General features: G+C 39.0%; 1 protein-coding gene across 1 annotated transcript in view; it reads right to left on the bottom strand.

Annotated features, from left to right (window-relative positions):
• Positions 1-15,261, bottom strand: part of RASGRP3 (RAS guanyl releasing protein 3) — a 116,900-nt gene that overhangs the window by 20,449 nt on the left and 81,190 nt on the right. Inside the window, 1 exon segment of the mRNA XM_036751774.1 lies at positions 12,773-12,920. Within this exon segment, the coding sequence (XP_036607669.1) occupies positions 12,773-12,920 (148 nt within the window).

Genomic DNA, 15,261 nt, shown 5'->3' with positions numbered 1-15,261 from the left:
AAGGGAGTGAAAGAATCTGAAACACAAAATTTAAAAAGAAAAGAATGTTAAAAAATAATTTCTTTTAAGAAGAAAAAAACATTTAAAAATCAGGTTTTCCCTGGGTCACTGTTGGCTCACACATATACTTGGTCTAAACCCTGTTCGGCCAAAAGCCAGTGGTCTGAAAGGATCTCATTTACCTTGGGACATTCCATTGATCTGGTAATGTCATTTCCAAGAAAAATGAGAAAGCACCATAGTCAACTAATCTGAACCTAACTGTACTAAAAGTTGTATTGTCCATTCTTCTACCTCTGGATAGGATTACTGGCAAACAGACATTGAAAAAACCTGTGCCAAACTAATTAAAGTATCTTTTCATTCTATGTGCCTCATTATTTACAATGTTATATTGAAAACAATAGGGAATTGGAAAGAACCTATAATACCAAATGCCCTCACTCTTTATACCCTTGGTAGAACTCAAAAGTCACCGTGGCTTTTGAAAAGTAAACATACATTTATTCTAGTTTTTAAAGTATCTCATCTGGCTTCAAGATCCCAAATATAAATTACATAATCACAGAATCTCTGAATTGGAAGAAAGAGGTCATCTAGTTCAAATTTTACCTGATCAAGAATCTCTTCTATTGATCTAATCAATGAGTATTTATTAAGCCATTAACGCCAGGCACTGTGGGTGTAAGTGGTCCTCTAGACTTTGGTAGAGTCATTAAAAAATTTAGGGGTGAAAGAAAACTTAAAACTAATAGATTTCAACTCTTCACTTTAAAAATGAGGAAACTGAAGTCCAGAGAATTTAAGTGATTTATCCAAGGTCCTGCAGAGAGTAAATAGAATGGCTGGGATTCAAACAGAGGTACTTTGTCTGACTCCAGGTCTCACATTCTTTCCAGTGGGCCATACTGCCCTGAAATGCTCAAATTCTTCCTAAAACTCAGTTCTGAGCACATCACTCCATGGCCCAAGAGCCTTCATGGTGTCCCCATTGCCTGAATAATGTCTATACTATTAAGCCTGGTATGTGAAGCCCAGGGCAGCTACGTGGGATGGTGGATAGAGTGCCAGGCCTGGAATAAGGAAGACTCTTCTTTCTGAGTTCAAACCTGGCCTCAGATACTTCCTAGCTTTGTGGCCCTGGGCAAATCACTTAACTCTGCCTCTGTTTCCTCATCGGGAGGAGAAGGAAATGGCAAACCACTCTAGCATCTTTACACACACACACACACCCCAGCAACAATAAACGCAGATAAAACTTAAAAGTCAATCATACATACTTTTTTTCTTCAGAGATTTGGTTCTTAAATACTTACCAGCACACCCCTGGGTTTATTCTTTACTAAAATCCACAAATCTTAGTAGACAGTAGACAAACTACTGTCTAACCGTATCTCCTCCATCATGCACTTGTACATGTTCTGTCCTTTCTTTTTTCATTACCTGTGTTAAGACCATTTTCTATGCCTGGAATGTCCTTCCTTCATCTTTTGCTACAGAGACCATTGCTTCTCAAGACAGCACATTTCACTTTGTGACAGTTTTAATCATTAGAAAGCTTTTCTTTATATTGAATTGAAATCAGCTTCTCTGCAGTGTCCACCCTTTGCCCCTGCTTCAGTCCTCTTAAGTCCAGAAGAACAAGTCAAATCCTCTCCTTCATGTCAGGCCTTCAAATACTTGAAGACAGGCCCCTCTCTACCTCTTCTATTCTTCAGTATTAATATCCACATTTCCTGCAGCCAATTCTCCTCAGGTGTCATCTCCTGGTCCTAATTATCCTGACTACCTCTGGGTAACCAATTTGTTAGCGGTTTGTCAATGCCCTTCCTAAAAATGGTGCAACATTCAGGACTATACCCTAAGAAAGGTTCATTAGGAAACACAGCAGCTTTACCTCATGCTGAGTTGTAGGTACATTTTTTGAGAGTGGCAATCTGCCACTGTCTTCTGTGATAAAATGCCAGATATATCACTGCTCCTTCTCCCTACCCCACCTCCCCATGGAGGAAAAAAAAGAACCAAACAAGGATGCAGCTAAAGGTTTGTTAATGTAAACTAAATGGGTTTTGTTTATCACTGCCCTTGTCAACAGCCTTTCTACTGGACTGAGAACTCACAGAGATCCCTATTTTTAGTTGCCGAGTTGTGTCTCTAGGATTTTAGGAACTGAGTTCAATTGTATACATAGCTCAGGGCAAAAAGAGTGAATAAGTCATTTCTATAACTTCACCCATTATCAGGGATTTGTTTATTTGTTTATTTTAGCAGCTACTGCCTATATTGTCTACAGCTGCTCATTGGCTTTCTATTCTTGGAATGGATTTTAAACACCAACTTTGGCTCAGGCCTCAGATGTCTCGGCTTCTTATTTAACACCTGGGAAAGGGGAATGCTCAAGTCTGTCAATCAGGGAAGAATTTGACCAGATTAACTTGCAAAAAAGAATAGTCAATCCTTCTTTTGGTATAGTGGTTGGTGGCTTTCAAGTACAAACCTTCTTCTACTCAATCATGATAATGATTAATCACTCAATCAGTCTGTCAACAACCATTTTTTAGCATCTCTTATATACCAGGCACTGAGCTAAATACTAAGGATACAAAAAACAAAGAATTAAACAAACCCTTCTCTCAAGGAGCTTAAATTCCACATTCTATTAAATAAGATCTGATTCAAAGGGTAGGGGGAAATTTACAGCAAGGGGAATTAAATTAAACATGAATCACAGACCATTAAAAGCACATCAAATTTATGCGACTTGTAATGACCACTTGACCAGTTTCCTGGGAATTAGGCAGAAAGAGGTTCGTCTTTTTTCACTCCGCTTTTTAGTTCTAGTGGAGAGTGCCCTTTCAGGAAGAGACTGACAAGTAAAGCTGTCTTCTCTAGGCTATGATCGGCTCCAAAACTACCCAAAAAATTGATGTGCTAGTTTTATTTCTCTACCTTTCATTTTAAAAAACAAACAAACAAACCAAATCTGTGGTTTCATCTATATGGACAGACAGCAAGCATTTATGAACACTTACTATGTGTCTGGTGCTGTGGTAAGCACTGGGGATACACATAAAAGAAAAGCATTCCTTTCTGTCATGGAGCATGTTTTCCTACCAGGCCGTTTTCCTTGATTTCATCATCTCCCCAAATTCATTATTCTGCAAAATGACATCACCTCAGAAATTTACACCTTTTCAAGCCCCTTGCCCCTGGGGCCCACTCCCTCCCCCTGATTGGAGAGGGTGGAGGGTAGACATTAGAGAGCTATTCTCATATCTGCTACCATTTAAGGAGGCTGTCCAGGGAATTCACCTCATTGTTTACCACCTGGCAATTCTCCTGGAATTCATGATATCTAGAAACTCATCATTCTGCAAGATGAAAAACTCTGAAACTCTCACCTCTTCAGATCATTTCCCACCCCAGCTCCAGGACTTCATCATGTTGTGCAAACCTCCCCCTCTCTTTCTCTTTTCAGCTTCTTTTTTACATGTTGTTTTCTCTCATTAGACTATGAACTCCTTGAGGAGGCTGTCTTAGGCCTTTTTTTTTGGCACCCTCAGTGCTTACTTAGCACAGTGCCTGGCACACAGCAAATACTTAACAAATGTCTATTGACTCAATTAACATACCAAAAAAAGCTGTAAAGTTGGGTTGGGGTATTATGAAAAATTTTTATTTTTTATTTCCTTTTGTTAATTTTATTGTTTGAGGATGGGAGGTCAAGACCATTTCTCCTAGTTGGGAGATCGAGCTGACTGAAACCTGTGCTAGCCTCAAACATTCTTCAGGAAAAAAGGCCAAAAAAAGGAAGCCATGACTTCCCAAAGTAATTTGACTTACCTCACTTAAGGAAAGGATTCTAGTGATGCAGACTGTACGTATGTAAATCTCCCCTCTCGAGCCACTGTAAATTTTCTAAATATAGTTTAATCAGTAACCTTGCTTAGTTTACCTATAGGGTCTGCTTAACTAGGTTTATTTCCTTAAGAGATGTATGAGATCACGATTCCGTTGAAGTTATTGAACTTTCATGACACTGAAAGAACCATGGGATTATGAATGTGTCTTTTTTAACCTTCATAGCCTAAAAATGTATGATATTGCAATGTGTAAAAGAATTTCTTTTTCTGTTTCTCTGGTATAATTTTCTCTATTAAATCTTTTTTTTAAAATCTTGAACCTGTGTTTAATCATTATAAAACCTGGGTTTCTACCTCTATAATTCCTGCATTATGGTAGTTTTATTTTGGCAGCATAATATGCCACACAAACTCAAAGAAGAGATAGTATACTGGGGAAGATAACCTGGTGGCATGGTTGCAAAGAGTATAGAGAATCAAGAAGCACAAGGAGGGGGATGAACCAATGTCCCCCTGGGCCCACAGGGAACTCACCAGTGGGAGAAGGGAGCAAAATGGTGGAAGCTTCCAGTGTAGGTGACTTCCAAAGAGGTATTCTCTCTACCAATACAGATTGGTGTTTGCTCTGCAATTTATACTTAAGAGAGTTGTTAGAAGCACTAAGAGAGAGGACAAGTAATTTACCCAAGGTCACACAGCCAATCCATGCAGGACTTGAACCTAGGATATCTGTACTATCAAGTTTAGCTCTCTAGCCACTACTCCTCACTGCCTCTCCATCATGGAAATGTTAAGATGCCTCCACTTAAAAAACTTCAAGGAGGGGCAGCTAGGTGGTGCTGTGGATAGAGCACTGGCCCTGGAGTCAGGAGGACCTGAGTTCAAGTCTGGCCTTAGATACTTACTAGCTGTGTGACTCTGGGCAAGTCACTTAACTAAGTTTCCTCACCTGTAACATGAGCTAGAGAAGAAAATGACAAACCACTTCAGTATCATTGCCAAGAAAACTCTACCTGGTGTCATGAAAAGTAGGACATGATTGAACAACAAAGCAACATCAGAGGAATCACAAGAAGGACCCGGACTCTGTTATATGTGCTAAAACAACAATTAAAGCAGTGCAAATGTGCATAGAATGGGCTGTCTTGGGACTTCCTTCAAATCTTGGGGCTCAACTGGGGCTAAGTGACTTGCCCAGGGTCACCCAGCTAATAAGTGTCTGAAGTCAGGCCCACTTGACTCCAGGGCTGGGGCAATATCCACTGTACCACCTAGCTGCCCCTCCTTGAAGTCTTTTAAGCAGAGGCTAGATGAACCTTTGTCAAACTGTTGTAGGAGGAATGGAGAGAATTCACCTTTGGCTACAAATTGGACCAGATAGTTTCTGAGGACATTGAACTTAAAAATTCTGGAAAGATCTGATTTTTCAGATTTCCCTGTTTAAACAGGGGTGGCAAGAAATGGGGTGTAGAAAGATAGTTGTAAAAAGAGAAGAAGGGCCTTGGGAATCATAGGAGGAAAAGAGTGAAGGAAAGGGAAGGAGGCTCAGAGAAAGAGGAAGCTGAGAACAGAAGAGGGAAGCATGGTGTCGTACAGCAATTCTCAAAGTGTGGTCCAAGGTCCCCTGGAATTCCCCAGATTCTTTTCTGGAGGTTCACAGCATCAAAACTATTTTTATAATACTAATATGCTAGTTGCCTGTTAAAATACCTCCTCACTTTCCCAACTACATATCTGTGTGAGGCTGAATTTTCTTCATATTGTTGTTGTTCAGTTACGTCCAGCTTTTCATGACCCTATGTGGGGTTTTCTTGGCAAGGATACTGGAGTGCTTTGCCATTTCCTTCTCCAGCTAATGTTACTGGATTAAGTGACTTGCCCATGGTCACATAGCTAGTAAGTGTTTGAGACCAGATTTGAACTCTTCCTGACTAGAGGGACAACTCTCTAACCACTGTACCACCTGGCTACCTTTTCTTCACATTCTTTGACCAAAACATTTTGCCACACATAATGCCGATAGCACATATGAGAATCCAGCTGTCTTCTATTAAGCCAGACATTAAAGAGATTTGTGAAAATATGTAAAACAATGCTATTCTTATTTTTTTGTGTTTTGCAAAAAAAGTTATTTTTCATAAAACTATTACCTATGTTAATAAATAATGCATTTGTTATTGTTATCTTTAAATGAATATTTTAAAATTTGTTCATAGATATAACCCATATAAAGAAAAGCTCTTTGGAGTGCCTCGGTACTTCTTAAGAGTATAAAGGGGGCCTGAAACCGAAAAGGTTTGAGAACTGCTGGTATAGGGCAAAGCACCCTGGTTTCAATTCAAAGGAGCTGGGTATGAATCCCAACTCTCTTACTTCTTCTGTACTAGGGCATGGTGATTCTCTTCTCTGGGCCTCAATTTCTTCGTGTTTTAAGTGCAGGTATTGGTCTACATTACCTGCAAGTTTTCTTCTTGATTTAAATCTCATTTGTATTGGTCTCTCTCTCTCTCTCAGCAACTAGCCTAGATGCCATAGGAAGTCAAGGACTGTGCCTTAGGAGGTTTTTAATCTACTAATCTTCCCCTCCCCTTAGAGGATTTATAATAATGTTTGTACATAGTTGTTGGTGCTGCTATTGTTTGTATTTCGTTCTGGAAGAGGACCATGACATCAGGGAGGTGATGCCATGACTTGCAAGTGAATTGGATTTAAGTGAGGGAAGGCTGTGCAAAGTCACCAGCCTCACTTTCTCCTCTGGAGCCATCTGGGTCAAGTGACAAGATATCGATCACGATGACTGGAGATGGCCCCTTGTACGTAGTAGTTATTCAATTAATACTGAACTGACTGACTGATTTCAGTTCATCATTTTTGGCTACCAGGAGGTTATTTCTAAACAAGGCTAACCCTACGAACAGTTAAAGTAGGCTGCTGCTTCTGTAGTATTATCACAAGAGTTTTAAAATTTCCTTTCTATTTGGTTCCAGTATGGCCATTTTAGCTATAAGGAAAATCACATAATCATCTGAAGCATACCTTATAGTACGTAATTTAGCTGATACTTCCAATCATTTTAACCCCAAAGATAATTGCCACCAATTATCTTAACAGTGTCATTTGTAGAGCATTAGGAAAGCCTCTTCCCAAAATGATCTTACCCACCACCTAATATTCCATCATTAGAAATTCACTCCTTTGGCCCATAAAAGCCTTTTCAGCACTCAGGAGTATAATGTTTAAAATGAAAAGAAAGCAAAAAAAAGAATCTTGTAGAATTATTGGTGCTCAAGCTCAAAGGTAATTTGGACTCCATATAGCTCAATCCTCTCATTTTATAAGTGAAGAAAGTGAGGCCCAGAGACAGGGCAAGTTGCCTAGCTAAATGGTGACAGAGCCACATCCAGAATACAGGCTTCCTGACTCAAAGCCCAGTGCTCTTCTTATCAAAAGATACTTGAATTAGTCTCACTTCCTAATTTTGCGAAAGGCTGGACCTACTTAGCAATATGCATGCCACAGTTTACTTTCATTACCCAATTTACTTTCATTACCCAATGGCCTTCATTTGCAGCCTTAGACTCAAAAAAGGCACTAGCCCATAACTCAGCATCAAGGCAAACCCATGCTCAAGACATGTGACTTTCTAAAAATAGAGCCTGTTTGGAAAGCATTATTCTATATTTAGGACCAGTTTGAGCTACTTTGTTCTTGGCATTCTGTTGATAGCCAGCAACATCCCATCTCAGCCTTTGTAGGTGCCTGCTGAGAGCCTGGGGCATTCCTATTTCCCCTCCTATCAAGAACAGGATGAATAGCGGGGTCCCCCACTTTGTCCTAGCATGAAGTATCTAATCTAGGGGAAAAGAGGATCCTGGGGTTCTAGTAGGCATAGCTAGAAAGGATTCTAGAGATAATCTAATCTAACCCACTCATTTTGTAGAAGTGAAGGTACTCCTCCCTTTCCTTCATTTGCATTTATCTCTAACATTAATCTTTTGGCACATTCAGCACTGATGGTGAGGGGATGGGTGAGTTCTATTTTCCAACACTACCTTAGCTCCAGGTAGTGCTGACAAATCGAAACACACAAACAGTGATTGAGTGAACTTGGGTGGCGTGCGTCTACTTTGTCCATCCATATCATTCAGCTGAAATGGAGTCTATGGATCAACCACAGAATCATGGATTTGGAGTTGGAAGAGGCCCCAGAGATCATCTAGCGTCTAGTCCAACTCATGCTGATGCCAAAATTAAGGTCCAGAGCACTTGAATGCCATGTTTGTTCAAGGTCAGAGAGGAAGTAAGTAGTTGAACCGACATTCACATTCAGGTCCCAGGATTCCAAGGGAAGCAGCCAAGCTCAGTATTCTTTCCCCTCTACCACATTCTTATTCTGAACCATTTGCCCGGAATGATTAAAAGGGCTGAGAACATCAGACCCGGAGTCAGAAGGAGTTGTAATGTTAATGGAATAAGAAGATCTTCCCGGTCCATTAATAGGCCTATGTGACCACATGTGTTCAATCTCAGCTGTAATACATCCTGAGCCACATAGACCGCATGGGGGGAGGCTTATTGTAGGAAGGCTTCACACCTTTTGGTACTAAGTTAATCAGGCACTGAGTCAAGAGGGCTGCGATGCCTTCCGGCTGGGAGCCTATCATCCAAAAGTGTATATATATTCTGAGGTCGGTATTTTGCTTTGGGGGTTTGCCACATTGCTGCGAAGAGCCAAGTCTATCAAAATCAGTCATTGCACAATGTGGCTGTTACTGTGTACAATGTTCTCCTGGTTCTGCTTGCTTTCACTCAGCGTCAGTTCATGGAAATCTTTCCAGGTTTATAGGAATCAATTTTTAACAAGCATTTATTTAACTACTGTAGGCTAGGCTCTGTGCGTGTGTTGGGGGAAAAAAGATAAAAAACAAAATAGTCTCTGCCCTTTCATTCTACTGGTGGGGGGGGGGGGGACAACATGTACATTTTTAAAAAATAAACTATATTAACAAGGGGAATGCAAATAATAAAAAAAGGGAAAACCATAACAATTTAGGGGATCAGAAAATGTCTTATGTAGGAAGAGGTACTTCAGCTGAATATTTATGGGAGCTAGGAATTCAAAGAGGCTGAGGTAAGAAAGGAAGAATATTCTAGACATGGAGGACAACCTGCACAAGGGGTGGCAGAGGGAATGTCATATATGAGAAACAGTTCTGCTAGAAGAGAGTGAGCATGACACGGTGGATAGAGCACTGGGCTTAGAGTCAGGAGCACCTGAGTTCAAATCTGTCCTCAGAAAGTTACTAGCTGTGTGACTCTGGGCAAGACACTTAACCCTGTTTGCCTCAGTTTCCTCATCTGTAAAATGAACTAGAAAACGAAATGGCAAAATCACTCCAGTATCTTTGCCAAGAAAACCCCAAATGGGGTCACAAAGAGTCTGATAGCACTGAAAAATTACTGGACAACAACAATAACAAAGGTCAACTAACAGGGAGGGAGAGAGGATGAATGCCTTGGTAATAGAGACAAAACCTTTTGAAATAATAAACGCCTTCATATAGAAACCAGCACTGACTGAACTACAGGACAACACAACAGCACACTTTGGGAGCTATTTTCCCTGTTAGTACTTTGTCACTTTTCATTTATTTTGTATTTCCTTATCTGTCCAGATATTGTTCCCTAGCTCCAAAGCAGATTGTAAGTCCCTTGAGGACAGGGATTGTCTCATTTTTGTATTTTTATTCCTAGGGCTCCGAATCTTGCTTGGCACATATTGTTACTGTTTTTTTGTTTTTGTTTTTTTTATTTAATTTATTTAATATATTTAGTTTTCAGCATTGATTTTCACAAGAGTTTGAATTATGAATTTTCTCCCCATTTCTACCCTCCCACCCACTCCAAGATGGCGTATATTCCGGTTGCCCCATTCCCCAGTCAGCCCTCCCATCTGTCACCCCACTCCCATCCCATCCCCCTTTCCCTTCTTCCCTTGTAGGGCAAGATAAATTGCTATGTTCCATTGCCTGTGTATCTTATTTCCTAGTCGCATGCAAAAACTTTTTTGTTTTGTTTTTGAAAGTCTGTTTTTAAAACTTTGAGTTCCAAATTCTCTCCCCTCTTCCCTCCCCGTCCACCCTCCCTAAGAAGGCAAGCAATTCAACATAGGCCACATGCTTATCATTATGTAAAACCCTTCCACAATACTCATATTGTGAAAGATTAACTATGTTTTGCTCCTTCCTAACCTATTCCCCTTTATTGAATTTTCTCCCTTGACCCTGTCCCTTTTTGAAAGTGTTTGTTTTTGATTACCTCCCCCCCATCTACCCTCCCTTCTATTGTCCCCCCTTTTTTATCTTCTTCCTCCTTCTTTCCTGTGGGGTAAGATACCCAATTGCATGTGTATGGTATTCCCTCCTCAGGTCAAATCCGATGGGAGCAAGATTTACTCATTCCTCCTCACCTGCCCCCTCTTCCCTTCCTAGAGAACCGCTTTTTCTTGCCACTTTTATGTGAGATAATTTACCCCATTCTATCTCTCCCTTTCTCCCTCTCTCAATATATTCCTCTCTTATCCCTTAATTTGATTTTATTTTTTTAGATATCATCCCTTCATATTCAATTCACTCTGTGCCCTCTGTCATATATATATACATACATATATATATATACACACACACATACATATATATATATATACCTACATATATACATACATAGACACACACACACACATATATATCTACATACATACACACATACATATGCATATTCCTTTCAGCTACTATGATACTGAGGTCTCATGAATCATACACATCATCTTTCCATGTAGGAATGTAGACAAAACAGTTCAACTTTAGTAAGTCTCTTATGATTTCTCTTTCTTGATTACCTTTTCATGCTTCTCTTGATTCTTGTGTTTGAAAGTCAAATTTTCTATTCAGTTCTGGTCTTTTCACTGAGAAAGCTTGAAAGTCCTCTATTTTATTGAAAATCCATATTTTGCCTTGGAATACTGTTATTATTGTTGTTGGTGTTCACTAATTTTCAGTCATGTGCAGTTTTTCACGACCCTGTTTGGGGTTTTCTTGGCAAAGATACTGGAATGGTTTGTCCTTTCCTTCTCCAGCTCATTTCACAAGTGAGGGAACCAAGGCAAATGGGGTTAAGTGACTTGCCCAGGATTACACAGCTAGGAAGTGTCTGAGGCCAGATTTGAACTCAAGGAAATGAGTCTTCCTGACTCCAGGCCTGGCACTCTATCCACTGCACCACCTAGCTGTCCCACCGACACATATTAGGAACTTAATAAGTCCTTGTTCAATTGAATTTTGCTGAATATATGAGAGTATCTTTTTTTCACTTACTATATATCCTTTCATATATAGGAGAAGGAATGTTATACAATGGAAGCAGCAGTGGGCAAGAAGGCATTCAAATAAACATAACACAGAAACTTTAGACTCGCATCTTTGCCACTTATTTGCTGTGCATATAAAGGCAAATAACTTACTTAGACATTAATTTCTTTTTACATTAAATGGGCATTATAAAAATCAAAAATGATTTTGCTAACACAAAGATTTCCTTATTGGTATGCCATTATGGATAAAGTCCAGTGTGCTAAAATAATTGTGGTAACATAATGTGATAGAAAATGCATGAGACTGGGAGTCAGTCACAAGACCTGTGTTCTAGATCCAGATTGGATTTAAAACTGGATGAAACCATAGAGATCACTGAGTCCAAGTCCCACAAAAGAGAAAGCCAAAGCCCAGAGAGGAGACTTCAATTAATCAATAAACATTTATTAAGCACCTACTATGTGCTAGACACTAGAATTCCTCCAGGCAGTAACAGAATGGGGAATCAAACCCATATCTACCTATTCATGTGACATTGACTTCACTTTTAAAAGCCTCAGTTGCCTGTTCTATGAAATGAAGGATTTGGATGACAAGACTTTATAGGACCTCTTCATATTTCACATTCTGTGAATGATTTACTCATTTATTCTATAAGATCAACTTTCTTTCCAATATCACTATCACTTCTTTCCCACTTTTCTCTTTGCATGAAGTATTCTCCCATATCTGTCAATTAACCAATAATGAGCAGGTGGGGCTCCCTTGTCTTTGAGTTTATCAAAACATATCTTCACTTATTTAGAAGATAACAAGGTAGCTGAGAAACAGTATGTTATTTTGGTAGATAGCTGGTCCTGGAGTCGGGAAGAACTGAATTCTACTTCTGCTTCTTATGCCTACTGACTGTGTGACTGTGAACAAGTCATTTCAACCTCTCGGTAGCTAAGGCAACTCTCTAAGGCTATTACAGATGAGTTACTCATCATCAGTGGAGGGAGTTTCTACGAAATAAAATCTCTAGACCAATGGCCCCACAGGATCAGAACCCCATTATCATCCCCCAAACACATGGAGAAACCAAATGTTTGACTTTGAACTAGTTATATTTGCATTGAATCATGTTGAATTCTAAAAGACTGGCAGTACGGGACTACACAAAGTAGATAACAACATAAACAATAGCAATATCTGTGTATTTGTTCAGTTGGTACATGTATCTAAAATTAAGATTTGTAGGCAGGCCTCACGTGCCTGACCTGCTTTTGTGAGCTACATTTTTCAGAATCACGCATCCAAACCATATGATCTTGCATTGGTCACTAAGTTATTTGTGAATTACACTCTTGCCAAGTCTAATGACTTAAAATTTTTAAATTTAAAGTGTATATTTCAAAATAATATTTTCCGATTTTTCCTAAATCCCCCAGACTGCAAAGCAAATTACCACAAAAAAAGAGAGACAGAGATGGAGTGGGGAACAGGTAGGAATATACACATAAATTGGAAAACAGAATAAATTTTTTAAAAAAAACTTACAAATCCTGCGCAATGTTCACAGAAAGTTGGCTTGAGATAGGTCACCTCTTGAAAATTATGGACAAATCCTGGTCCCATTTTACACTGGAGTTGGGATTTAGCTCTCAGGAAATAAGCCATCATTTCATCTTTACTAATTAGGCCATCCCTGTTGAGAGAATTAGAGAAGAGAGGAATCCTATTAATATAATATTAACAATTTAAGCCTTCACCTTTGTTCTACTCTGGTCCATATTTCCAGTCATTTCCTTCCTACTCCTGGTGACTGGAACAGTTGGGAGCAGGTTCACTCTCCAGAAAAAAACCTGAAAGAGGGCAGTGACTCACAAGGATATGAGGGGGTGTCCATGCATGTCACTTGTGTGTTTACATGTGTGTCCAGCAAATGCAAAACCCATTTCCAGTTCTGAATAGTTGTACTGCCTGTGTAGGGTTCCTACAGCTTTATTTCCCTGTGTTTGACCACAGCATTTGGGGACTCAGGGTAGTGGGAATCATGAAGAAAATAGAGTGAGCTGATGAGTTCATTTCACATTTATCCAATCTTACTGGTACCTTACTACTCCTTGAAATCTCTATTCATTATTGACTTACTATTACTTACCCCACACAGGTCCCAGATGCTGTGTGAAGCCATTTATACCTTCCTCATGTAACTCCCAAGGTCTAGTGTCTCCCCTGCTCTCCCCTTAGCAGACAAATTTGCCCATGGTTTACTGAGGAAAAGGTTTCATAGAATAAACTGCCTTATTTCCCTCTTCTCTGCTGTGCCATATCTCTCTAGCCACATCTCCCTTAATATTGGTATATTTTTCGTCTTCTTCTCCTTTCCAGCTGTCAGTTCTCCTATTCAAGACTAATCAATCTGCCTATCCTTTCAATTCCATGCCTTTTCATCTCCTCTGGTCCCTATGCATCTTCAATTTCTCCCTCTCCACTGATTCTGCTCTTAAAAATATGATCAGTTCTCCTCTCCTCTTAGAACAACCTTCTCTTCTCCCTTTCTTTAACTCTTGGCTGCACACTTTTCTCTTCTTCCTTTCACTGACAAATCTCCCAAAGGAAAATTAATTCCTACCTCCATTTCCTCATCAACTAATCACTGCCCAATCCCTTTCTGTGTGGCTTCTGACCACACAACCAGGGGTATGCTGGAAGGAAGGAAACAATCATTTATTCAGCACCTACTAGATGATAGGCACTGTATTAAGTGCTTTGCAAATATTATCTCGTTTGAACCTTCCAACAATCCCGGGAAATAGGTGCTATCATTTTACGGTTAAAGAAAATAAGGCAAGCAGAGGTTAAGTGACTTGCCTAGATCCATGTAGCTAGTGTGTGTCTGAAGATGGATTTGAACTGTCTGCTGCTGCTGCTGATGATGATGATAACTAGAATTATCTAGAGTCTTAGGATCTGCAAAGTCCTTTTCACATCTCTTTTCCTATTTGAACCTCACGACACCCCTGGGTAGCTGCCAGTTTATCTCTTCTTCCTTTCACTATCAAATCTTTCAAAGGTTAATGTTCTATTATCTTTATTTCCTCATCAGCTGACACTAGTAAATCCTTTTCATTCTGACTTCTGACCACATATGTCAATGAAAACAGTCATTAGAGGTCACAAATGACTTCTTACTCATCAAATCAGTAGTCTTATCTGAATCCTCATTCTTTTTCACTTCTCACCATTAAATCCCATTGACCATCCCACAAGTTGTTGAATCTCTCTCCCTCACATGGCTTCTGCGATAATAAATTATCCGAGTTATGCTCCTATGTCTTGACCATCCTGTACACAGTTCCTATTTTATTTCCTCATCCTATCCTTTAAGTGTAAGTGATTCGGTTTCAGGCCTCTTTTCTTCTTATTCTATGTCACTTCTCCTTGGAGAATTCATCTATTTTCATGGTTTTACCTTTCACTTGTATAAAGATAAATAGCTCTCAAATCTATTTCTGAGCTCTGAAGAGAACCAGTATAGAATCTAGTATAGTGCTTTGCACAAAGAAGATACTTAATAAACATTTGTTGAATTTAGTTGAATTAGGATGATTATGTGAAAATGCATTGCTGGCTTTCATTTCTATTAAAATTTAAGCTTTTTATTAGTATAGTTTGATTTATATTTGAATTTTGATTAGGTATATATGTATACATGTCACATATAATTATATTTATATTAGTTATTACATAATACATAATACTGTAACATATTTACATAGCTATATATAATTGTGTATAATAATTAATTAATATAATAATTGATTATATAATATATAATAATCCCCAATTAACTTCAAAATTCAGTTAGTTGATTTCTAATTTTAAAGATCTATGTAATTGAGTCTCTTTTTTAATATAAACTTTTGTATATTTAAGGTTAGCATGTTTAAAAGATCATGACAATTCACTGTTGTTTTTGGACTTTCAAAATTAAAAAGTAGTCTACCATTCAAACCATCTTACAAGAACAAAATGATTTCTGG

Source organism: Trichosurus vulpecula, chromosome 3, assembly GCF_011100635.1.
Source record: "Trichosurus vulpecula isolate mTriVul1 chromosome 3, mTriVul1.pri, whole genome shotgun sequence".
Taxonomy (NCBI): domain Eukaryota; kingdom Metazoa; phylum Chordata; class Mammalia; order Diprotodontia; family Phalangeridae; genus Trichosurus; species Trichosurus vulpecula.
Note: the sequence above shows the minus strand (reverse complement) of the source record. Positions and strands in the feature narration are given on the sequence as shown.